Here is a 24,611-nt window from a genome sequence, read left to right as displayed (position 1 = left end):
TTATGTTAATGCCTTTGTATTATGTCTTGAATCGCACGAGATGACAATATAGCTTCACGGCAATCGTTGTTTTGGGAAAAAGTTATGGTTAAGCAAAGTAAAGGTTTGATATAAAGCTGTAAGAGGTATCCCAAGATGGAAGGAAGAAAAGTGTGCGATAGGGGTTTCTATGCAAGTGTTGCGAGTCCGAAACGCCGCCCGTCCGCATCCAATTGTTTGCACACGACTGCCATTAATAGCGGTATTCCCATGAATTGTAGCCTACGATTTTAAAGAGAAAAAAAACGTAGCGATTCATTTCACGTAAATTTAAGTACTGAACAAAATCCAAATTTTACCAAATGGCCGAAGTGGGTGGCGATAACCCCAGACGTAGGTGCGTTTGATGGGTGACAGGTAACTAGAACGGAAATTAGATGGTGGGCGAGTCCACGGGACGGTGGCTAAATCCAACGGGCGCAATTCGGGGTATTTGTGCCACCAAGGGTCACTGATCCAGGAACCAGGTTTCAGCAGCGCGTCGTCATCCAAGAAAAGCGACGGTCGCCAAACTCGGTTGGCCACACCACGTCGTGGCAAAATCAGACGAGGCTCTATTACGACGATGGGTTGAAGATATTTTCCGGTCATTCGATGTGTAAACATTAGATCCTCTACACTCGTCATCAAGACGATGGCTACGACACACTAATTGGTGAATATTGCTCCCATTGCTCTTTTCATTTAATGCCTCCATCCCGTACCCACATTACCTTGCTACATGACAGTTGAACTGTGTACAAGTAACCGTCGCAACACACTTTAACAACATTGTGGAGCCAATTATCTACTACGAGCTACCACGAACAGTCTTTCTCAATACGAGAAGGTTTTTTTAAAGCAAATAAGTTGTTGTTCACTTACTTCTTGATGGTTTTTCTTATGAATAATTCAAGCAAAACGGGTCAAGTTGTTGTTGAACGCATGCACGTAGAACGGGAAAAAAAGAAGCCCATGCGACGCGGTATGTTCGTGCAACGATTGCAAAATAGAAAGTTGAAAGCAACATCAATTGATTAGGACTTCAGGTTTGATACCTGGGTAGAGCGCTCCTAAATGTTTACTTAAATAACAATTCAACCCGTCATTCAGTCAACAAAAGACAGTGACACTATAAACGATCTTCGTTTTGAACACACGAAGACGGCGAAAAAATGGCGTTGCCGAGTTACTAGCCTAAGTATGCACTAACTCCAACTCTTTAAATAGTTTTTTTAAATATATAAATAGACTAGGGAAGATATCATGGGCAATACATTGGATGGAATTTGGCGGACTAGCACAGAATGATCAATGAGTCTCAGCTGCTTGTCTGAGATTTTCGGACAGTGCAAAACACGTGACTGACACAAAAAGAAAATTTTTCACTGCAATTGCCACTAGATTCTAACTAAGTAGAACTGAAGTAAAAATGTTACTTCAAATATTTTTCTTCAATCACGGCAGCAAAAACAAATTCTTATCTCGCTAGAGTTTGACTATAATTCTGCATGTCTACGAACGTAACAAAACTTCCTAATAGCGAATCAACCTCCTGGTCAATCGATTTATTGAAACACAGTATCAATGAGGCTTAAGTGTCAAAATATAAAGCGATACTTACAACTAAAAGGATAGGGAGAGTTTGTGACGACTATCAGTCGTTATGGACATGGAGGGCAGACGAGGAAGGCGAGTTGGCTGGATGACGAGCTACGTGTAAACTACACTACGACAAAATCTATGGTACGCACTTGTAAATTTGTGGCGTTCAAAAAAATGTCTATTAGGTAGGGGGACGAGTACACTCATGAAGGTAATCGGAAGAAGCAAAGAAAGTTTCGATTAAGCCAAATTGTTTTCAGTCGGTGTAGTACGGGTCGAAAGTGACGGATTTCGGTTCGGCAGGTACCCTGGATCTGGAGGCCGAAGCAGCTCTCTCGGCGTTTCTTTCGACGCTGCGGAGGATGTCTTCCACGCTGCCAATGGCGTTATGACAGTGTCTGTCGTAGGGCTTACAATAGCCTACGATTTTTTTCAACTTGTGCAAGGCTTTCTCGGCTTCATCCAACTCTTCGGGTGAGGCGGTACGGGTTTCTGACCAGGTCCGGAGATCTTCACACGTCAGCGGGAAATATATGCAGAGGAGGGGGAGGGAACGTGTTGTTTTAAATGTGCCATTTTTCTTCTTACTTCATTTTTATTGTGTTTCTCTCTCACTTTCTCTCTACGGTTTGCGAAGCTGTTCCTAACAAACTGTGGTCGCGTATTATGTAATTTTGAAATCCTAAATTTATTAATAAGGGACTGTTCTTCACTGGGATTGTATCCTAACAATAATCAAGGTAAAGTAACGCTTCTTATAATCAGATAAGATTTGCTCTGCTATCGTACGACTCAGTATGTCCCATATTACGTCAACACTTTGATATATTGTACATACTGTAGGTAATAGATACTGGAGATATGCTATGTTGAATGCGACTGAGTAACATATTTACACCTTCTGTTTGTTTGTGTAAGCATTATTTAGCCATATGTGTCATCATAAGGCGCAAGCTGTAGCGGCCATCTGTATTGATTGTGTAAACTTGCTGAATGTTGTTGATAATTTTTGTATATCATTCAAGCCCAAACAGGATTATTGGCGGGAAACGAAAGGCAGAAAGGGAAAGCGGCCATTATTTTGTTGGAAAAAATAAAACAAGTTAAAAAGAGGTCCTATTTTTTTTAGGGTAAGACAGTCGAATTTTGCACTTCGAGCCAATGGCGTAGCTCGACATTTACTCGTTAAAAAATCAAATCGAAAAAAATGGGCTCACGATAAGAAGTTAAGTCTTGCTCTAATCCTATACGAAAAACGGCAACAAACAAGCCAAGAAAAAGAACGGGAAAAAAAACCAAGTATTTATACAGGCCAAAGTGTCAACTACTGTGTTAAATGGCCAAAAAATAAAAAGGTGGACAGAAAATTCCTTTTCGATTCGGGTTTGTTTGTTACGTCTCGTCAATCCTGGCAGTAAATGTATAGCTGTCACTGTTCAATCTACATTCACTATGCTTTGAGCCCTTTTAAAACTTGGGGCGCATAGCACGCGATGGTGTAAATCGGAGTTCGTGAAACTCACTGAGCAAGTCGTCCAGAGCTGGATCGATGGGCAGACGACGGAGGGCGCTGCCGGCGGGCAGCATGGACCGGCGTGGCGGTACCGAAGTCGCACGGGGTTCGCGCATCAGCATCACGTCGTCCAACGGTTTCAGCGATGTGGACCATTCTGAATACAGGAGATGTTGTTGGATTACACGCGATAAGAAACACCAACCAAAAATGTAATTGGAAACGAAAAGCGATGATTTCACGGTGATGGAGTTTATCTTTCCAGATGTAACCCAATAAACCACGGAATTGTTTACGACTTCGATTGCTCATCCATCACACCTCTAGAGTGCATCTTGAACAAACAACTATGTGATGTTGTTCTCCAAGCGTTCCGTTGCCAACAAAGAAACAAAAATATCCACGAAAAAAGAATAAGCAAATTTTGGTATTCGTCATTCAGCAGAATGACGGAAAAGATTGCCAGTATCTTTTAAAACTCTCTTTTAACTTAAACAGCAATATATGTTAATTTGTTTGCTTACTGATCTGCTGTTAACATGCAGCTAAGTCGACAATAATAATTTATTTTAAATTCCATAAAATCGCTTGTACCAACGCGTTGTAACGAAACCAGATGAAATCATTTACCAATTACTATCGAATTCATATCTCATTTCTTTTAAAGAATCGCTCTAAATATGCAGAACTAAAAATAGACTTATAATAGATGTTAAAGTTTCAAAATTTTCGAAAACCATCATCTCATTAGTAACGGTAGCAAACGTGCAATATGCTGAATGGACATACTAGGTCGTTTGCTGTCCAAGACGGGAGCCGTTTCATGAGCCAAAGCGTGCTGTGCGGCTAATCCGGCATCCGGTCTACGATGGAGTGAAACGCCCTTTGGATGATAGCCATAGGTGTTAGATGCTAAGGGACGGAAGTTGAAGCCGCTGGGCTCCGAACTCGTGTAGAGATGGCGGCCTTGAGGTCCCGAAGTCGTTGAAGAGCGACGGTCACCCTCGTATCTAGTATCCATGTCACCTGTAACAAACAATTAATTACGCAAGTGTCACAGCTTTTCGCTATCTTCGTCGTTCAAATTGTACCGTGGAGTCCGCGCATGTTCCAGGTCCAGAATCGAGAGCGGTCCTTAAGGGTTTGGTCTGGGCCTGTAAACCACTCTATATGTCGTTTCATTCTTGATGTCAAGTTGTTCCGGAACTAAACGAGACGATATTCACCTGTGAACAATAAATTACCTACTTAAATACGATTGAGCATCATTCGCTAATTGATTTCGATTCGATAGAGTTGCTGCTTAGCAGATAGAGATTACGCGTTTGCTATTTGGTTTTAAAGTTATTCATCCGTAGCAGCCGATGTTGTGCATCAGTTGACAGATATGTTGGGCTGTGATGACCGAGTTTGGCGCCCAAAGTCTAGCCAACAACGCATAGTAGAAGCAAATGCCTCTTTTCCAAGAATATAAAAAAAAGGTTTGGGTGTCGAAACATATCGCGATGACGCATCGCATGAAATTTTGGCTCTCATCTCCGACTTTGTCTATCGGCTACTTTTATACAAAATAATCAACAATCGTGACACGACAGTGGTAAACAAAGAGCTAAAAATACGAATGATGAGAGTTCGGTGCCAGCGCAAAAAAAAACGTGAGACTAATGGAACAAAAATGCGCAAGGGTTGTGGAATTATTGGGATACGCGAATGATGGTCACCTGATTGGTTAACGTAATCATTAGAGACATACGTATTGATACCTAGCGGTAATACAACAACATTTGCATGAAACCCCGCATCCGGAACGCAAAAGAAAGGCAAACCCCATACAGCGGTATGGAGTCAAATGAATTATTCGGGGCTTTCTATATTTAGTTGGACCGCTCCACATTTAGGCCTTGCTCCCTGGATTAGCTGCTGAACTCTTTGCTAGATAGACTATTTAGAACGTGTATGGACGTTAAATGCGTCTGCGAGGAACGGCAAGAGATCCGGGACCGTATCTTACAATTCCATTGGGGGGTTGTGCGTCGCTGTCGGCCCCAAAGACTAAGGTTGCAGCTGCCGCCTTTCCGGCGACCTCTTTATACCTTTTATCCTTTGCCCTGGAATTCGTAGCTGACGCACAGCAAGTATTTCACCTTCCCGGTAGAAAAACAGCAACAACAACAACAAAAAATTGCTCGGCGAAGTATACGACACGCACGCCTCAGCAAAGCTTGACCAGACGAGAACGTGTAGCACCAAAAGCAACAAAAACCAAGCTTGAGCTATACTTAGACATCGGGCGAAATTTTCTGCTTGAGCTTCGCAGTGGCTGCCTATCCACGTCCTTGACGTTGGTGTGCGCAGCAAAAAAATGTGTGCCGCCTCCTTTTTTCTTTTGAATCTTTTTAAATAAATAAAACAAAGGACAAGCAAAATAACAAAGGGGTGGCCAGTCCCAATCCAATACATCGTAAAGAAACCGAAAATCACGCAACTAGATGGCGTTGTTTAAATTGTGTCCCTTGAACTATTGGCGGGCCAGTGGGCTCAATTTGAAACATTTTCAAAATTTCAACGTGAATGCCTCCCAAACGCGCGTGGAGGTTACCATTTAAACTAAAATCTGTTATTCATGATTGAGAAGTGACTTACCAAACGTGACTAGGTGAAGAAGTATTGAGACCGAACTAGAGGGGCCGGTTAGTTCTACGAGATCAGAGCTGCAAACGATCGCAGAGAACTAAAATGTTTCGTTTAGGCTCTCTGTGGTCTCTGACCGTCAACGTTGCCGTGGAACAAGTCACTGCGGGACTGGTTACCGTGGGAAGACTCAAGAACGGGAGATACTGAGAAGGAGCGCTTGAGCGGAAGACGGAAAGTGACGCCCCCTCAATTCCCCGGGCAGCGCGCTGTGACGCAGAACTTTGCAATTGGCGATGCTCTCATTCCGTGTGCTTCTCGTTTTGTAGCAACACACTAGCCAAATGATAGCGGAGAGAAAACAAGAAAACATTGCTGACATTCTGTTGCTATATGAATTTTCATTTGAATCTCGTTTCTGAATTACGTTTCTATTCTGTAAATACAAACAATCAAAGTTTGCTGCGATACTTGGATACTAAACGAAAAGCTGACAGATGAGATGCTGAGAAACGAAACGCTAGAAGAAAAGAGCAGCTATGTAATCTCGTGTGTTGGAGTCCATTTTAGGAGCGTCAGTTTGGTTCAGTAATATTAGCTTCTTTCCTTTCGCTATTGAACCTTTTCTCTCCAGCCGTTGCAGGGCATTACTCTATCGTTAGTTACTATACCTTAGTCAAAAACGAATTCAGTTCTAAAATATGTTTCGCACTTACCAAAAAAATTGAAGTGCGACTGATGTCGATGACCATTCCACTAAGGCGAAGGTGATTACTAGTTAATCGGTTGAACATTAAAAGTTGGAAGCCTCTAGAATTGGATACTTACCAGGTCTGTAGACAGATTTTGACGAAAGATGATGTTGTACTCACGGGCCAGTCTAATTCCAACAGGCGGGCAGTCCCATCATCCACCCCGCACTTGGATCTTTCTTGGCTTGCTTGTGCTGAAAAAAGACAAGCCTGTCTTTGATCTCATCCCAACTTTCAACATCAGTTTGGTTTTTCTTTCAGTTACATAATTGATACAAGAGATACATAATACCCCATCAGATCAACGTCATGCGTTGCGATAGACTTCGCCTTTAGGGCGTTGTCCGAAATCAGGTCACAAACGTCTTTCGCGGGAGAAGAAGAATCATTTAAAAATATCTAGTTCAGCAGAAGCTATTCTTAGCGAGGAGTTAGAGTCAACAATCATGTCCTTCGGGAAGGAGCGAGATGCGTGTTTGCTGAATTCTAGGCGACTATTTACTGCATTGGTTCCAGAACAGCCGCTCAACTCCAAAGCGAGTCAGGACAGGCAAAAAAGGCTTGCCAACACATCACTTAAGCGAGGTATGCCAGTGTGACCAGGCGGGACGCTATGATTCCCGTGCTTTAATGCTTTCCTCTCTGTCATATTTTAAGACATTTAAAGGGTCATCCGTCATGAAATTTGTCATGTTAAGAACGTTACCAACTTAAAAATAAAAAGTAATTATGCGCCACCATTATTCCGCTGTAGGTTTAAACGATTTACGTTGTGTGATATTCAAACACAAAATTCGAAGTCTATATATCTGTATTTTTGCTTAAATCTTCACCTTCGACAAAACTATACCCTTCCAACAACGTTATAGAAAAGAAAATCGTTAATATGTCGAACAACAAGACGGACAAAAACACGGATGAATTATACCCTCGTCATACACAGCTGTTACAGAATATTTGTCAACGTGTGTGTTTTTTTTAATGGTTCTTGTGGTTCATAGCACACCAGAGGAGATTTAACCACACGAAATACAAGAAAAATTCGGCAATCAAGAAAACATTAGTTTTGTTTTGTATGTCTGTTTCATTTTTGCTCATCGATTTGAACTTCAAAAATTTCGACCAAATAAATGAAAGTGTCGTGCAAATAATAACAATAAAAAGGGATTTCTGCAACCTCCTTGTCATCTGAATGACGAGTTGCGCAACAAAAAAAAAAAAGAATAATCTTATTTAGTTAAAGGGCATAGCCTTTTTCGTATGTACACCAAAAAAACGACGTAAGAAATCAACTTTATCAGCCTATGCTTTTCAAGCGAGGAAATAATTCGAAAGTCGACGTACAATGAACTCGACCGGTTGTTTTTTTTTTTTTTTGGGGGGGGGGGGGGGGGGGGGGGGGGCGTCCAATAAAAAAGCCGTGCATTTACACATAAGAGGTGGGGCCCAATATGAGAGAGAAAATTTAAAAAAAAAAAAAAAAAAGATTAAGCGCATGAATTCGGATAAACAGAAGGGAGGAATCAAGTGACTATGGTGATATGACCCAAAGAAATAAAATATTTTTTTTTGTATGTTTTGAGGTTCTCGTGAACTTAGAGACAAACAATTCGACCAACGAGGCGGGGTATGCTGAGAACATGCTTCCAAAACTGAGCTAATCATCTGAATAAATTAATCAAATGAAAAAAATATTTATATGCATTATGCCGTGCATATTGATAGGGAGAAGAAAACCGGTCATGAATTCAGCAAGAAAGCGACGCCCTTTTCAACTGGTTCTTATTCACTACAAGTGCATTTCAAACATTTTCGCACAGCCATTCCATAACACAATTAGATTCTCCTAAGTTTTTAATTTAGCCATGTGTTCTTTGTTGGCAGATATCAATAAAAAGAAACCCATCAATTTGGTTTGAGGCTTCAGAAACCGGAAATGGCTGCACTTTAGAAAATTGAACCCGCCTTCTGGTAGAAGAGTAACGTGCGTTTGCTTCCCTAGCTCGGATTTTTCAGGATACGTTTCTGACGAAAGTCGTAAACTTTGCGACAGAGAAATACCCGGTCGGCCGTTGTTGGCGTGCAAGTCGGTGGTAAGCGTAATCGTCGAGGATACTCTGGCGTTTCACCCGTCACTGACGACATCGCTGCGCCAAAAGGAGGAGGCACTCCTTGTTCCATCATCTTGGCTCGCTTCCGATACCTTTATTCAGAAAGAAAAGATAAATCAAAAATCATTTTCCCCCCCTCTTTTTCTTATTTAGCTCAATGAATAGGTTGCTCGGTAGATGGCATTGCTTATCAATACCAAACACGTAACAAAAAATAGTAAAATGAGGGAACCATTTTTTTCACAAACCTGCAGTATTCGTTGAATGTGAGAACGTAACATTTGTCCTCGATACAAGCCACGCTGCAGACATCTCGATGCCTAGAGGCGAAGATTTCGTCGTCTAGATCAGTAGCGCGCCGGCCGCCTTCTGTGTGTTCCGGTCGATAGTACCACAGGAGTGACATCATCATTTCGCCGTCGTCCGCGTTCTCCCAGAGGGCGGACACTTTGGCCACAAACGGCAAATCTTTGGCTTTGGGTCCTGATTTGAGGAGAATACAATCACGCATGCGTACGATATCGCCTTGCGTATGCCTCATGGCTGGATAACACTTCCGCACCGCCGGCAGATCTTCGTTTCTCAAGTGAACTAGTGATTGAAAGCTGTTTCCTTCCCATGACCAACCGTTTGACCAACGCAGCGCAGGTGAAGTGCTCGAAACGGGTGGAACAAGTGGAGAACGAGATTTCGATCCACCCCGTCTAGGTTCCAATTTTGCAGTCGGGGGGAGCGTGCTGGTGTTGTCTGTAAAAAGCCGGACAACTGGTGAGGTAGCTCGTACCATTTTGGGATCTTCTTTTGTTCTATTGATGCTTTTGATTGTTTTCTTGGTAGTTATTTTCCTATGAGGGTCAATCATCACTCGACTCTTGACCACGTCAGGAAGGATGAGCTTCTCGCGACACTTCCGAGCTGTGCCATTTTTTGTTCCCGCTTTCGTATCAGACGTCAACAACGATGGATCATCAAATTGCTCACCACATGTTTCCGTCAAATCATCCGGATGTTGTACTTTGTTTTTATGCCGCTTTCGTCCGGATATTTTATCCAGCTCTATTGTAATAACGTCAGATCCAAGCCGTTTGTATTTCTTCATTTCCTGCCTATGGCAACTGAGCGTAGAATGACCATTGCCCACGAACTCGTTGGGATCGGAGTCCAAGCTGGTGAGCGATAACGACTCCGACAAACACGTACCATTATTGGCCGCTAGATGGCGCGCACTACCAATTTCTGAAACGCAACGGCAGCAGCATGTTTCCGAACAGTTTTCAACACTACAACCGGAATTACTGCTGATGCGACTGCGCAGCCGGGACGATACTGGACTCGGCGGAAACACACTCGACAATGATTTCTTCTTGCGATTGTTGTCGTTATGATGATTGTTATTATTGTTATTGTTGTTCTGTTTTTCCAGCTTCTCTGTACTGTCGTCACGATGAAAGTCATCGTTTTGCTTAGAGGTAGACGTTGGCTGCGGATCTGCAGCCGTTTCCAATGGCCCAGTGGCGTGAAGTAACAGTTCAGGCAAAAGGGACGGAACTGCTGGCGAACTACTCGAGCTACCAGCTCCGCCACCCATAGGCGACTGAACCAATGCCACATGATGACAACTGGGGTGAGGGATCACTGAATGCGATATGGAATTCGGCCCGGACCTCTTACCCTCACCTAGTCGTTGCAAGAGAAAGTAATTATCTTCTTTTCATTCGTGATAATTTAAGCCTTTAATTGCCATACCAGTAAGGGGCCCAGCCAATGCGTTTTTTGGACAAGTCGGTGAAGACTGTCCAGAACAGGAGCAATTGGCGTTGAGGCAACGGTTGGCGTAGGCCGTTGCGGCTGCGGCGGAGCCTAGCATGGGCGCACCGCCAGCAAACGGGAAAAATCCTCTTGTCGACGAGGGTGGTGGCAACATAGATGGATGAGCTGAAGATGCTGTACTCCCAGCTTCAACTTTAGGGCAGGTATTGTTGCCGTTTCCAGGTGTGCCACTGACGCCACCTACACTAGTGCTGTTCCCACTGCCAGAGGCTGTTGCCTCTGTGGCGGCCAACGGAAGAGGATTGCGGTCGTCGTGCATGCTGGAGGATGAAGGCAATTCGACAAGTGATCTACTCGAATCACGGCCCAATCTCCAATCAGACCCCAAACCGCAAGGACTCGTCGTAGGTAAATACCGCGTCAAAGGGCTACAAGGTGGAGCACCAAGCGTCTGATATCGATGTAGATAATGCGCAAGTTCCGCGTTACTCGATCCGACAAAAGGCGAGGGTGCAGCTAACGCGTACGCTGAATAACTATCGGCCAGAGCCACTGGAACAAACCTAATTGTTTTAAAAAGTTTATAGAAAATTTGGGAGTTAAAAAACCAACGCGTCCAGCCGATTTGGCAACATTCCATTTTACCCTGATCCAAGTGGTGGTAGCAAGGCAAATCCACGATAATAGGAGGGCGCGGCAAAATGAGCAGCCGAGTACAGCGGTGGAGGCGGTGGATAAAAAGAAGCGTAAGGAATGTCGATGGGCGGTCGGTACAGAGAAAATGCTGGAGTCAGACGGGCCGCTGTCATGTACGATTCGGCCGACTGGATCGGATTGCTGAGCACCAACGGCACTCCACCAAAGGTCACTGTCGGAAGAGAGAACATTTTAAAAATAAGATTGACGAGGTCAGCAAAAAAAAAAAAAAAATCACGCATGCGAGATAAATGCGAAGTTTTTTTCAATTTCCTGTTTTCGGAGATTTGGCAACACTGTGAATGATTCGTCATGAAAAGAAGAGGATAACGAAAAGAAAAAAAAACCAAGTTAAGACGCAATTTTTTTATCTTGTGCACATCAGGTCGACTGCACTTGACTGCAGTGCTGTTACACAACGAGTAATGGTCGAAGGTAAAGGTATCTGTGACGTTGGCATGACGTAAGTCCTTGACAGTCAGTTCACAACGTAACTTGGCGCCAAAATATTTTCCTCTGTAAGCCTAAGCCACAAGGGGATATCAACGTCGTTTCCTTTTCCTTTCCACCCAAATAATTATGTCCTCTACGAACATAGGGAAAAGGGGATCTTCTCAAGGTTACCATTACCAACATTAAGTTTTTTTCCTGTTTTTGTTACCGGGATCTGTTTGGTCATCAACCGGTTCGCACAACGATCAAGTCTATGTGACCGTGACCAGTGTCCATTTCAATGGCAAAGAAAAAGAAAAAGGTTCTAATTCGCTTTTTGCTATATCATTACTGCGATGTATATACACATACAAAACAGATTTCCCCAAACACAAAACAGATAGTAACAAGTAAAGTAGTCTTTAGCAAACTCACGCTGCACGTCTAAAGTGGGGCTGTACACCAAACTGATGACAAAGTTTGTGTAACACAATGCGTAACACGCGGAACACGAAAAGAAACCCCGACACTATAACTAATGGTGGAAGATGAGAGAGATTACAAATTTGCACAAATCTCTCTGAACTATAAACTCCTCCTTGTTTCTTTATCCCTACGGTAGGCTGTGTCGATCACACACGCGTGCACGCACACCAATTCAAACGAAACACGCCAACTTTAACTGCACACAGCTAGCAGAGCCGAAAGACCCGCGTATACTGGCTGGCTGAACGCCCGTATTCGCATTTAATGCCTTCAGGGTGCGTTCGGAACCAAGTGCTAGGGACCAATGGAGAGTTTCACACGGTAAAAAAAAAGAGGGGAAGAGGGGGGGGGGGGGGAGTAATGTGGCGAACCCCCCTAATCTTTTTTTCTTCTTTTCTCGCTTTAACTATCGATTATGACAGTTTTCGATTGGCGATTAATCGCTTTAGATTGTGTTTTTTCATCTTCAGCGTTTCGGAAACAAATGTTTTACGCTGAAGTATTTACTGTAATCGTGAGCTTATTTTTATCGCGATACCGTCTGCAGTGAAGCTTAAACTGTTATCGTAAAAAAATGAACTTGAGCCTTCAATTCGAATCAGGAAAAATGTAATTAAAAAAAAAGCAGAAAAAAGGAGAGTATTTTTTTACGGAAATCGGACCACGCGGTCCGAATTAATTAACGATTTTGCCAATGTCGATTCACGAATGCTCATCCCTAAAAAATCGATATAGATTGCGACACTGTGACATCACGTAGGTTCTTTCATACGCTCTTTTTTTCTTTCATTTATTTATCAACCCCCCCCCCCCCCCCCCCCCCCCCCCCCCCCCCCCATCCTTGCACACTTTTTTTTTTCTAGGTTCTTGCTGTGACGCGTCAGTGAGAAAACGAGAACGGTAGGACGGGAATCAAACAAACAGAAAATAAGAAAGGTCTGTGTCCTCAATGCGAAAAGGGGGAACTAGCAACTGGAAAAGAAAATAAAACCTGGTTCACTGCTTGCTTGTAGCGGGCCGTCGAGTACAACGTACGCGCGAGCTCAAGCCCCTCACAACAGCTGACGAGAGACAGGGCCCTCTGCCCATCCAATGGCTCAAAGAATATACACACGCAGCAATTTCGGCCAGTGAACTTTTATTCGTTTTTTTTTTCTACATTATTATTCTTTCTTCCTTTTTTTTCTCTTCTCCTTTCATTCCCTACATCTCTTCCTTCCAAATGATCTTGTAAAAAGAGGTCGCCTATCATTTGATTGCGCAGTTTGTTTTTAATGATTTAAGAAAATGGTAACTATATAAAAACGAACAGAAAGGGATGCTTTTTGATTTACATCTTTTGCTTAATAATGGAATTCTTTGTATGTGGAAAAAAAATCAAACAAAAGTGACTGACCTGAGGGTAAAGATGTGGTGGCCACGCGTTCCGATGACCAGCCTTTGTCGCGGTCTTTAGTCATGATATGGCCGCCGGAACTGTTATTGCCGGACGTTTGGAAGGACGAGTTGGGGGATGAAGAAACTTCCGACGTAACTCCTCCAGCTGGATGGTGATGTTGTTGATCTTGATGACGTGACGGCGTCCTTTCTTGCTGTTGTTGCTGCAAATTTGGCGGCCGCATGTTGTACAAAGCGCCCAACGGACTGTAACTGTCTGGCGCGTCAGTTTGCACCGTCGGCTGCTGTTTCGCTTGTTGTGTCTGTGCGGTTCGTTTTCAAGACAACAGCAAACATCAAAACAAGAAACTCGAAATATCGTAAAAAGACTTCAGAAAGAAAAAAAAGGGCAATGAATGCCATCAACAGGCAACGGTGTCTACCCAACCAAAAAAAGCTCCGACAACCAGTCACAAACGAAGAGTGAATGGCGGCTGTATACCTGACTAGGATACCTTTGCACGATATACATATAAAAAAGAAAACTAAAAAAAAAAAACGGGAAGAAGAAAGAGGAAGGAATTGGGAAGCCAAACAATCATCGTAATAACAGAAATACAGTAGCATATGAAAGATATAAAAAGACGAATGGTAAAAAGAAGCGCTCTAAATCTTAACGACCTAGTTGCCGAAACCCAATAAAGGTTGCCGAACCGAGTCACGAAGTATTCCGACGCCGTTGTCGTAAAGAAGAGAAGAAGGAGCTCTAGTAACAAAAGGAGGATTTAGAGAGCGCTCCCCCCCCCCCTTTTTTTTTTTTGAATTGACACTTATTTCTTTTTCCTCTACAGCCTGAAAGATATCGCGACCCGCCCATCACTTTATATCCTTAAGAAGAACAACAATGGACCGCGAAAAAAAAAAAAAAAGGCTGTCGTTGGCGGCAGAGACAAATAACGTGTCCGCCAGAGCCGACTTTCACGACCGCTGTACAATAGATGCAATGATCCCTTTTCGGCTGCGGACGACTTGGCGTGCGTCGTTTGCTCTTCGCCACCTTCTTGTCAAAGACACGACTAATCGCTGACAACGTGTAATAGCTCATACCACTTCCTACCTCTTACTTACGAGAACGAATATCGTTTTGAAAATTGATTAGAATGGCAATCTTCTGAAAGTTTCCTTACGTGGCGCTGTCATTATGACGTACCGGTTTAAACGAGTGTCGAAGACGACAAGCTGTCACATCTCGTCACCATTTCTAAAGCAACCCTTTTCAATCACGAACTCGATTCTAACGGTGAACATTTTGTGCAGCTTTGTCAGCATTACATGTACGAAATGTCTACGAAAGAACGAAGAGTCCGTTTTTGGTTAGCAAAACTGGAAATATTTTGACTGATGCCGAATGAATAGCTCGCATTATCAATATTTACTGTTAACAGTCTAGTCGCGTCACTAGGTTCGTAGCTAAGAATTAAAGCTGACGTGGTGCCTATTCAAAGTCCACTTGTTCCCGTTGACAAACATGCCCATTAATGGGCATTACATGCCGGATTAAGCCTTAATCCTCTCTGACAATGATGCTCGTCCTCTTCCCAACTTGAAAACGGCCATCTCGTACGTTGTGTTCTTTTGCCCGAATATGACCGTATGTAGTAAGGTTCGTGATTATCGATCAGTCTGCTACACCAACAGCGAAAATGTTGTACACGTCTGGAAGCTTATCTTTTTTGAAAACACTGTCATGGGACAAATCGTATCTCTGTCGTACAGATATGATTTGATAAAGAAATCATGTGCCATCATCGTAGTGGAAACCGTATCCTAAACCCACACGTCATCAGGGAATACAATCCTTGTCTATCAACGCTGTACGTAGCCCTCTCCTTTCGAACTGAAAAGACGCTGACTGTCGGTTCATGACAGATCCAGTTGTTGATCTCGACCGTTTGTCATAGTGACCCGCATCGACTTGGTCGAAAACTTTGAAAATCAGAAAGCGTTAAAAAAAAAAAAGGGGGAGTCTTTCATAAATCCCCAATTGGATTGAATTTATTATGTATATGTGAGCTACTAGTATTCATATGAAAGCGACCGTGCCCCCGTTCTTTATTTCTATATCTCGATTCATGGGGACATGCCGCAATCGTGATACGCCGTTAAATCCTTCGTGGCCAAAAAGAACCCACAGGTCCATTAAAGCAACGATTACTGATAGCCTGCATTCATCTGGAAACAAGTATGCACCTAAGAAAAAGAAAGCAACAACAACTAACCGGACGTTGATGAGAGGAAGCAACTCTAGGAACAGTTTGGGCAAGATCCATTGGCGACGAACGAGGTCCGCAATCAGAGCTGGTCGTAGTCACTTGCCTCTGATAGGTTTTTGATGAAGAAGTAACACTGCTGCCATTCTGCTCGCTACCCGATGACGATTGATGGTAGGTGTTACTCTTCGTAGTGGTGGTGGTCTGATGATGACCATCCACCTCCTGATGAAAGATATTGGCAGACAGGCGAAGAATGTGGCTGTTGGTAGACGTCGAAACGGCCGTCGACGTCGAGCAACTCTCCACGCACGAAATGTTCTTTGTGATCTTGGTTAAGGCCGGCTTCTTTTTCTTGCTCGAAGTGGGAAGCATTTTTGATTTGCCACTCGGCCGTTGGGTCGACGGAATGACTTTGGTTTCACGCTCGATCTCGTCGGACGAATCGGCATCGCTACTGGACAACGATTGCGGTTGGGTTTTCCCGCGGCGAGGCTTCGGGCTGTCCGGCCACTGCTGCGAACTGGCGGCCAAGATGGCCGTGGCATTGAGACTGGCCATCCTTTTGGGCATGACCAAAGCAGCCAAATCGACCGGTGCAACTTCCATCGACTGACGTTGTTTCTTGTTAGCGGTTGGCGCCTTCGTGGCAGGCCGTTTTGTCTCCGATTTCTTACTCCGATTGGCCTCTTTCTTCCTCGCATTAGTCGAAGATTTATTGGCGGCTATTTTCTGGTTCTTGTTGTCGACCGCCTTATCGATTACCGCCTCATTTTCTTCACTGCTGTCGCTGCTACTGGAATCATCGCCACTCTGGTCAGAGTCGGAGGCGCTGGAGAAGATGCGGGTTGCGTGTTTCTGAGCCAACGGATGCCGGATCTCACTTTCGTAGAGGCAGTGAACTTTGGCCATAGCGTTGAGACAGGCCAATCGACGTCGTTGGTTGGGACGGCGAAGAGAACCAACTGGCGGAGGCGACTGACCAGACGGTTCGTTTCTCTTGACGGACCGGTTACGCAAATGGATCGACCGGTTCGTCTTCTTTCGCCTGCCCTTGGAAGACGATTGTTCCGAACTTTTGCTGCTGCTACTCTCACTACTGCTGCTGGAACTGTTGCTGGAACTGCTGGAACTGCTGTCGCTGCTGCCACTTTCGTGTCTCGTTTGGTCCGACGTGACCAACGTGTCGATCCACGGCTGTCCGGAAGCCACGCGTTCAATAGACTCCATCATGTGCTTCAAATCACAAGTCATTTTGGTTCGACCAGCTTTTTGAACATTCTTCGAACTGGTTTTTGTGCTGGTAGTTATGACTGGATGATGATCAACATTCTCCTGGTGTTCTTGGTACATGGCAATGGCCACTTGCCGACGGCTAGCGCCGACACCAACCAAACTTGCCGTACTGCTAGAATCAGCACTGCTCGATGTTGTGCTGGTAGAGATCAAGGCGATAACAGTGGACGTGGTTGTCGTCGTTGAAGACGACGACCCCATTGGGTTACGCGTCACAGAGGACGACGTCACCATCTTGGTCGATCCTGATTTTTGCGTACTTTCTTTCTTCTCTTCTTGAACCAAAGTGACGACTGACCGGCTTTTCCTTGCCGAATTGGCGCCAGATTTCTGACCGAACGGACTGCAAGCCATGATGTTCTTATTGGCCGTCTTCGTTGTTGTTGTCGCTTTCTTTTTGAGACAAGATCGGAAGTTAGACATGCGTGATCGATTGGCAGTTAGGGCAACCGTCGACGGCATGTCTACAGAAGATCCAGGTTTCTTGCGACAAGCTTTCGGATTGATCCGTCGCAAAAGTCCCCTTCGCTTTCGGTTGGCATTGGTGACGAGTTTCACGGCCCGTTTCTTCTTCCTCAACTGGCCGGAATCGGTGACGAGAAGTCCTCTAGAACGACGACTACCACTGGGCGGTGTTCGACGAGTAGCCATTCTTCCCATAATTTTTTCTTTTCTTTTACTGAATTCCTCCTTTTGAAAAAAAGAGGGTAGGAACGCAACCGCCGTGAAACGACTACAAAAACGTGTGTATGTTTCAGACGGACCAGACGACATCCGGCGGCGACATCCTGCCTCTTCTTGTTTCTTGTTTTTTTAATCGGTCTTCCCGTCGGAATCGAGATGACGTTGCATGACACGAACCCGACAGCAGGTCACGTCTTTCGACGGACGACGCAGTCAACTGGCCCGTTTTTCTTTTGTCCCCTCCCTCCTCCTTATGGAAAATTCCTGTTAGATAACAAAAAAATCGTGAAGAATCAAACGAGTCGAGTAAGAACAAAGGAGGCGACGTTGTCAAAACTAACGACCTTCGATCCTAACATCTACAATTATTCGCTAGCAGTGTATCGCAAACGTTTTGTACATTGTTTAAATCCTTATAGTAAACTGGTTTTTTTGTTTGATTATTAAGAATAGGTCATTTGCAATCGACTTGTCTGTCCTTGATCGCAATAAAAAAAAAATACAAAACGGTAAGAAATATAGTGGAGCAACAGGCCGTTTTTGATTGATTGGAATCAGCGAGTGAACGCCATCTTTTGTGACGGAAATAATTGAGCTAAAATCAAACGGAAACGAACAACTATGAGGTGTGCTGCTGTGGCACATGTCAGCTGTTAACCAATACATTATTCCTTTCCAGTTGAATTCAATGCATCACTCGCTAATGGGATGTGGAGTAGTCGGGTGAGGTAGGCTATAGAGTTGATACGCTCTGTATGTTTTAAGCTATGTAAGTACACTGTGTGTAGGCTACTGAGGAGATGTTATCGATCGAATATGTGTGAGTGAGTCTTTGCCAGAGCACCCTCCCCCCCCCCTACCCTCGTTGGCAAGTTGGAGCCGTTGCATATAGCTGTACACACACATATACTATGTATATAGAGCGCAGTCGGGAGCAGTTCGGGAGCCGCTACGAACAAAGAAGCTGGGAGGAGCTCTATCGGATCGATAGTATAACCAGCCGAAAAAGCAAAAAAATAAAAATAAAAATAAAAATAAAATAAAATAAAAAAAAAGTAGAAGGAATACGAAGCCAGCCAGTCAGCAGCAGCGGCAACCATCGATAATCGAATGCAATCTGCTGTCTCTCTGTCGTTGGCCATGTCCGCGTGTAGCCCTTTCTATTGCCCTTCCAACCCTTTTCCTTTAACAACGACTTTATGACTCCAAGGTGGCAGGGTCCTTTCGGTGCTAACAGTTCATAAAGCCACGATGAAATTATCCGTGACTCGATCCAATCATCAACGACTTTGCGGCAAACAGAGATTTTTTTTTTTTTTTCAAAGCAGACAGCCTTCGGCTTCTGTGTATGCAAACAAATGAAATTTTGATTTTGTGGAAACGATTGTAGGATGAACATTATTATTTCACAATTTTTTTGTTGTAGATTTTGTCAAGTGGCTCGTGATTCCACCGTTAACAACAGCGTATCGAGATCTGGCGACGCTGTGCTACCAATGATCACGAGATGCCGTTTCATTTCACGATCACCTCTATCCTACATTTCCCTTTGGCTTCTTTCTTTTTCTATCTTCCTTTCTCGTCTTCTTCGTCTTCTTCTATATAGTGTTGTCCGTTTTGGGTCTCAACACCGCCGTAGGTGATTTGTCCCGTTGGCTCACGACGTGCTGTTCCAACACCCGCCCTACACACACACACACACACGGATACATCCAGTTGGCGTATGTAAGTCGTTCTACACAACAGTTGAACGAAGAGAAGTTTTTCGCCAGAGGGGCTTATGCGATACGAGTTTTAGATCGGTTTACACAAAAAAGTGATCAATGAACTTTGCAGACTATGGTGCCACTCTTACTCAAGCCGCCTAGTCGTAAACAAAAGCTCGTTGAACTTTTCCCTGCATTTTGCCTTTCCAATTCATCTTTGATTTCGAGAGCTAATTTATTTATTTATAGAGCGCTTTTGGTAAAATGTCGGGAACTCGATCGGAATGCGACGCATCTATAAAAAAAAACAAAGGGGGAGTGGGGGATGGAAAAGAAGACAAGTCGATTGAACGTGTGGAAACCATTGGAATGGCAACCAGCTGATAAAAGGAATTTCATCGTTGTTGTTTTGTTTTGTTATTTTTTTATTCTTTTTTATTTTGGATGGTACTAGACAAAACATGTGAACGGATAAAGAGTTGAAAGCCGCGATACAACCTGCTGTCTGCGGGCGTTTCGTTGTATATGTATTATGCTAAATAAACACGTTTTTTTTTGTTGTTCTTTTTTCCCCCCTTTGCCTTAAAAAAAAAATTTATCTACAAATAATATTTAAGGGGCTATGGCTTGAAGTGCGGGACACGCAACCCTATACGTTTCCCAACGTGCACTGCTATATTGTATCTCGACTAGCGAGTGTAACTCAGCCATGGTGAGGGAACATGTAGAAGAAGAAACAAAAAAACAAAAAATTATGCATGTAGAAGACTCTTTTGTGCCTCTCTTCGTTTCATCATTGTTGGGTCGCGTGACCAAACCGGGCCATCCTATGAGCCATCAATTCTGGCACGCCAAAGCGTCAAGCCAGTTGAGATTTACGTAAACCAAAGCCAGTCTACATAATACCTTGTACACTTGTTTTTTTTCCAGCTTTCAAGTCCTGCATTTCATACGGCCATCTATTCCATATGAGAAAAAAAAAGGGAACAAAAAAATTAAGTACTAACGGCAACTAGCTCATCCCAGCAACCCGACCTCTAGATACGTCGCTTGCATCTCTTCTTAGCTAATGACAGAGGACCTGGTCCCTATGGTCGCTTCATTTACACAGAAGAAGTCGTTTGAGCCAAATGGAAAGAAGAGGCTCCATAGGACTACAAATGAAAGGACTTGAAATTACAAGAATAATCGCCAGAATGACGATGCCAGAAACTGTTTGAAAATGGAAGCGAAATGATCCTTTGATGGCGATTGCAAGCAGGCAAGTATTATACAAAACTACAAAGAGCTCTCTGGAGCTCTATCTTGATTCTTTCCCTATTATGCCCTGCTGCTATAGTTTACTCTTCACGGTTTTTGTTTTCTCCTCAAATGTTCTAGCGCTTTTTCTTTCTTGACTTTCATTTTCTTCTTGTTTTCCCTCGTCAACCCCTCACCTCTTTCTTCCGCATTGTATCGAGACGAGTCATTGGTAATAAGTGAGCGTTCTTGCAGGAAATGGGAGGAGGGTAGCGCACGCGACTCCAGGAGCTTTTAGAGGGGTGCGGCATAGGAAGACGTACATATAATACACACACACACACATACATACACTCGTGAGGGCTATATACGAAATAAGAGTTTTTTGCCTGCTGCTGCTGCCTCCTCCAGCTGGTTGTTTCTTATTACTATATCCTGCTTCCTCATTTCTCCCTCCCCCCTCTCTTACCTACACAACAATTTCGTTCTTATTTCCCACTGTATTAGTTGGCCGCCCTTGTGTGTGTGTGTGTGTCGACCATATATGGGCTATACATCAGTTGTACACAGGGAAAGAGGAAGCAATTGCAAAGAAGGGGGTGAGAGACTGTTCACATAGGGAACCAAGAACAAAAACTTGAACAACCAAGTGGAAACCTTTTCGGTGTCGCCTCATACACGTACGCGCCACATATGCAATAACTTCTCTATACGCTTAGCCCTGTTGGCAATTGGTTTATTGAATTGTTTTTCCCCGAACGATGTAGTCATTGTTTGCTCATAATTGTCCTAGCGTTGTCCAACTGAGCAGCAGAGAATAAGGGGAAATTGAGAAAATAAGGTACTGGGAATTAGAAAACAAGGCGAAAAATATTTGAAGATACCAACGAAAGAAAATTCTTTAAAAAAAAAAAAACATAAGCTTCGCGAATGTACTTTTGTTTAGTGGACGTGGCTCGTTGAAGTTTAAACTGATTGAAGGGGATAAGACAAACTCATTGTTATTAGGGGGATATAGAAATGATTAAGAGCACAGAGGCTGTAGAAAAAATTCCTAGATTATACTGTTGCCACAGTCCATCGCTATGTAGTCCGTCAAAATAAAGGCTTGCTGTCCGGGTTGTATGACAAACAACTGGTATAGCCTACCCAAATTTTTTGTTTTGTTTTATTCCTCTTCCTTTCTCTATTTTCTTTTCAACCATTTTTCAACACAACAACAACAACAAAAAAAAAAAAGCGGGCCACATAGTCGCCAGTGAATGTGTATAGGGGCGTTGTCCGGCCCCGGATATCTCTCGGCTTGTTGTGTGTGTGTTTGTCTACTGCACGATATGTGGAGGGTGGGAGAGAGAGAGAAACGAAAAATAAAAACAACACCCACAAACCACCCTCTAAGCTCCTTCTTGCCATTTTCTCTATTCTCTTCATTTTCTCCAGTTGAGAAATCTCCATTTATCGCTCCCTAAATGAGTTGCGTCTCTTTGTTTCACTTTTCCATTGTTTTTAATTTTGTTTTAATCCTCCTCGTTTGATGAATCCATAATTCCTTTTAGTTCAGCCGATCTGTTTTACTCGGTCCTTGGTGATTTGACAGATTATGACACTCGACCTATCCATCAACACACAACACACCCTCTTTGTTCTAAACTGCTCTCGAGAGTCACTCGTCCGTAAAAACGGGAACACTCGAACAAAAAAGAAAGAAAAAAGGCAGCGAACAAAAAACAAAAAAAACTGTAGGTAAACTCTAGGTAACTAGTTGTGTCGGCAAGAGGACGGCCAATCAGGCGATGATATTCGTATCGTTCGATTTATTCCTTTATTAGTCCTGGTGGTGTTTAGTCACTTCTTTCAGTTGAATAGCATCAGAAAAACGGAGCACGAGATGCAGAATCGAAATAACACGAAATAGAACAAAAAAAAAAAAAGACTCACCTCTGCACGATCAGAATCTCGTCTTGCGAGTCACACACTCACACACGGCACATACGGCGCGCAAGCAGACGGCACGCACAGCACTCGCACGCACACATACACCGACTGACGACTGCCAGTCCGAGCGAAGTCGGAGGGGGGAGGCGGGACGTTTCGTGAACAAAATCCGTAAAAAAAAAAAGAGCGAGCGAACGAGAAAAGGGAAAGAAGGAAAATGGAGAGAGAAATAAATGAGACGCAAGAAAAAAAAAAAAAAAACTCCGACCGTATTCCACCGCACGGTTTTCTCTCTCACACACACTTGTGCTGCTCTTTGGTTTGGTTAGAAGGTTTTCCAGTTTTCCTCGTTTTGGGAATTTTTTCTTTTTTGTGGGGAAAACAAAAAGGAGGCGCTAAAGAACGAATAGCAAAGATATGAAAGAAAAAAAGGCCTGAAATAAACAAGAAAAAAAAATAGTAGGGAAGAATGGGAGAGAAAAGAAGAATGTGGAGTGATGCGGACGGGAACCTCACTCTCCGTTATTCCCCCTTCTTCTAGTCCGCTCTGCCTATACTGGCTGCGTGAAGCTCACTCACGAACTTTCTTCCCCTTCTCTTGCCTAACCACTACCGTCAAGCTCCACCCACCCGCCCCTCCTTTATCGTTCCGTCACCGTTTTCTATCTTTCCACCCGTTTCCTCCTTTTTCTGCCTTCGACGTTGTTGGAGGGACAACTGCTACGGTAGAGCCATCTAGCGCTAGTCGTGATAACTCTTTTTTCTCAAGACTGACACCTCACGAAGACTGTGTCAACCACATCTAATATTCCTTGTCACATAGGGCAAATAATTTCATTCTCGTCCAAATTACGTCACAATGCAGTGACCTAAATCCCGAAATTGATGTGTCAGCTTCAACACGAATCCAGCGTCACCCAAACTCTTGTCCGGAATACCGGAAGAAAAACGACAAAAATTTGCATTGGTTTTCCATTGTTTTTCCGATGTCGCACACAATTGAGATATTCGCCGATGCTTTGGCGGATCAATCGGCAATGTATCGTCGTGCCATGGGGAGAAGTCGTGAAATCTCCGAACTGCTCCATCGATCGGGAACAATGAAGCGGCCAGATGCAGTCAATAGACGCCCGTAGTGAAAATAACGCATGCTTTTTGTACATTCTATTTGAGGGCCGGATCTCAACGGGCGGCTCTATTTAGCCACAAAGTGGATCTACTCCCGCTCAATTCCAATGAAAAAAAAGAAGAAATCTTTCAATAAAAATTACATTATGTCGTGGCTTAGCCTTTAAGACAAAGTCGTGTAGTAAAGCTATTTAGCTATTGTTAGCGGAAGCGTAAACGTGACTTGTTGTCAGACTTATGGGCGGTGGTGGCAAGGAATTGAGATTGTTTATTTTGGAAGTGAGTTGTACACGTCGTTAGAGCCGTCCCAAATGGCTACATGGTGCCTGCGCATATCATGTCGGAACCGACGCGCACACCCGTGATAACCGTGGCCGTATCGTGCGTGGCAGGGAACAGCCCCACCCTGTACGGATGCAAGTCGGCGAGAACGTTCGTTCACCCTCCCGGCCCCCTTCTGCCCAACAAACAACGCAGTACCGTCAGAATCCCAGCCTCTTGCGCCAGCTGGTACCTATATATAGCCTCATTAAACAGTTTGCGTCTTTTCGTTTCATCCGTTTCGTCGTTGTTCTATTTCATAGCCGCCACGACGTATCGGCGACTACGTTTAAAATACTCGAGTCGTTTTTGGTTGGGTCAACTGATCGTCTCTAGTTAGCAAACAATTACAGGACCATTTTACCACCAATGACAGATTTGTGTGAATACTTTAAATACATCAAAAGCTGTACACAATATCAATGTAGCAGCCATAAACGTTCATGGCGGCTTGTCGGATAATTTATTCGATTTAAACTGCAAATACAAGAACACTGTTAGATTGGTGACAGGACGTCGGAGTATGGCATATAACTCATTCTTTGTTAAGGGCCCAGTCGACTTTGTTGCGTAACCTGTTTTTCCTCTCCCCCACCCGTCCAGCTTAGCTTCGTAAATCAAGCTGATGAAATGGCTTGTCG

General features: G+C 43.8%; 2 protein-coding genes and 1 long non-coding RNA gene across 4 annotated transcripts; all 3 read right to left on the bottom strand.

Moving 5' to 3' along the window:
* On the bottom strand, positions 1-5,967 carry LOC130685367 (uncharacterized). Of its 2 annotated transcripts, XM_059494762.1 has the most exons (6): positions 5,780-5,965; positions 4,228-4,362; positions 3,926-4,162; positions 3,147-3,293; positions 339-593; positions 1-261 (listed from the first exon to the last, which is right to left on the bottom strand). In XM_059494762.1, exons 2-6 carry the CDS (start codon positions 4,316-4,318, stop codon positions 233-235), a joined length of 759 nt encoding a protein of 252 aa, XP_059350745.1. In that variant the 5' UTR covers positions 4,319-4,362; positions 5,780-5,965; the 3' UTR covers positions 1-232. The 2 variants fall into 2 exon arrangements, with proteins under 2 accessions (XP_059350745.1, XP_057364649.1); XM_057508666.2 differs by lacking the exons at positions 1-261; positions 339-593 and adding an exon at positions 1,552-2,133 and having other exon boundaries at positions 5,780-5,967.
* Positions 5,968-8,513: 2,546 nt separating this feature from the next.
* On the bottom strand, positions 8,514-17,625 carry LOC130685321 (serine-rich adhesin for platelets-like). The gene is made up of 6 exons (XM_057508597.2): positions 15,671-17,625; positions 13,411-13,714; positions 11,046-11,268; positions 10,377-10,963; positions 8,879-10,307; positions 8,514-8,722 (listed from the first exon to the last, which is right to left on the bottom strand). The coding sequence occupies exons 1-6, from the start codon at positions 17,615-17,617 to the stop codon at positions 8,518-8,520; spliced, it is 4,695 nt and encodes a 1,564-aa protein (XP_057364580.2). The 5' UTR covers positions 17,618-17,625; the 3' UTR covers positions 8,514-8,517.
* An 84-nt stretch (positions 17,626-17,709) lies between these two features.
* On the bottom strand, positions 17,710-23,117 carry LOC132087869 (uncharacterized). The gene is made up of 2 exons (XR_009420743.1): positions 22,525-23,117; positions 17,710-17,905 (listed from the first exon to the last, which is right to left on the bottom strand). It is a non-coding gene; the product is annotated as an uncharacterized LOC132087869 (long non-coding RNA).
* Positions 23,118-24,611: the final 1,494 nt, after the last annotated feature.

This window comes from Daphnia carinata, chromosome 3 (assembly GCF_022539665.2).
Source record: "Daphnia carinata strain CSIRO-1 chromosome 3, CSIRO_AGI_Dcar_HiC_V3, whole genome shotgun sequence".
Taxonomy (NCBI): Eukaryota; Metazoa; Arthropoda; class Branchiopoda; order Diplostraca; family Daphniidae; genus Daphnia; species Daphnia carinata.
The sequence above is the reverse complement of the archived record's forward strand: the minus strand, read 5'-3'. Positions and strand labels throughout refer to the sequence as shown.

Bases quoted from the DNA above. Each gene is read 5' to 3' on its own strand.
- LOC130685367 (XM_059494762.1), bottom strand. From the start codon at position 4,318: ATGAAACGACATATAGAGTGGTTTACAGGCCCAGACCAAACCCTTAAG. The intron at 3,294-3,925 runs GTATGTCCATTC...TCCTGTATTCAG, and splicing joins CTTGGACAGCAAACGACCTA to AATGGTCCACATCGCTGAAA. The intron at 594-3,146 runs GTGAGTTTCACG...TCGTCGTAATAG, and splicing joins AGCTCTGGACGACTTGCTCA to AGCCTCGTCTGATTTTGCCA.
- LOC130685321 (XM_057508597.2), bottom strand. From the start codon at position 17,617: ATGGGAAGAATGGCTACTCGTCGAACACCGCCCAGTGGTAGTCGTCGT. The intron at 11,269-13,410 runs GTCAGTCACTTT...CTCTTCCGACAG, and splicing joins CACCACATCTTTACCCTCAG to TGACCTTTGGTGGAGTGCCG. The intron at 10,308-10,376 runs GTATGGCAATTA...TGCAACGACTAG, and splicing joins ATTGGCTGGGCCCCTTACTG to GTGAGGGTAAGAGGTCCGGG.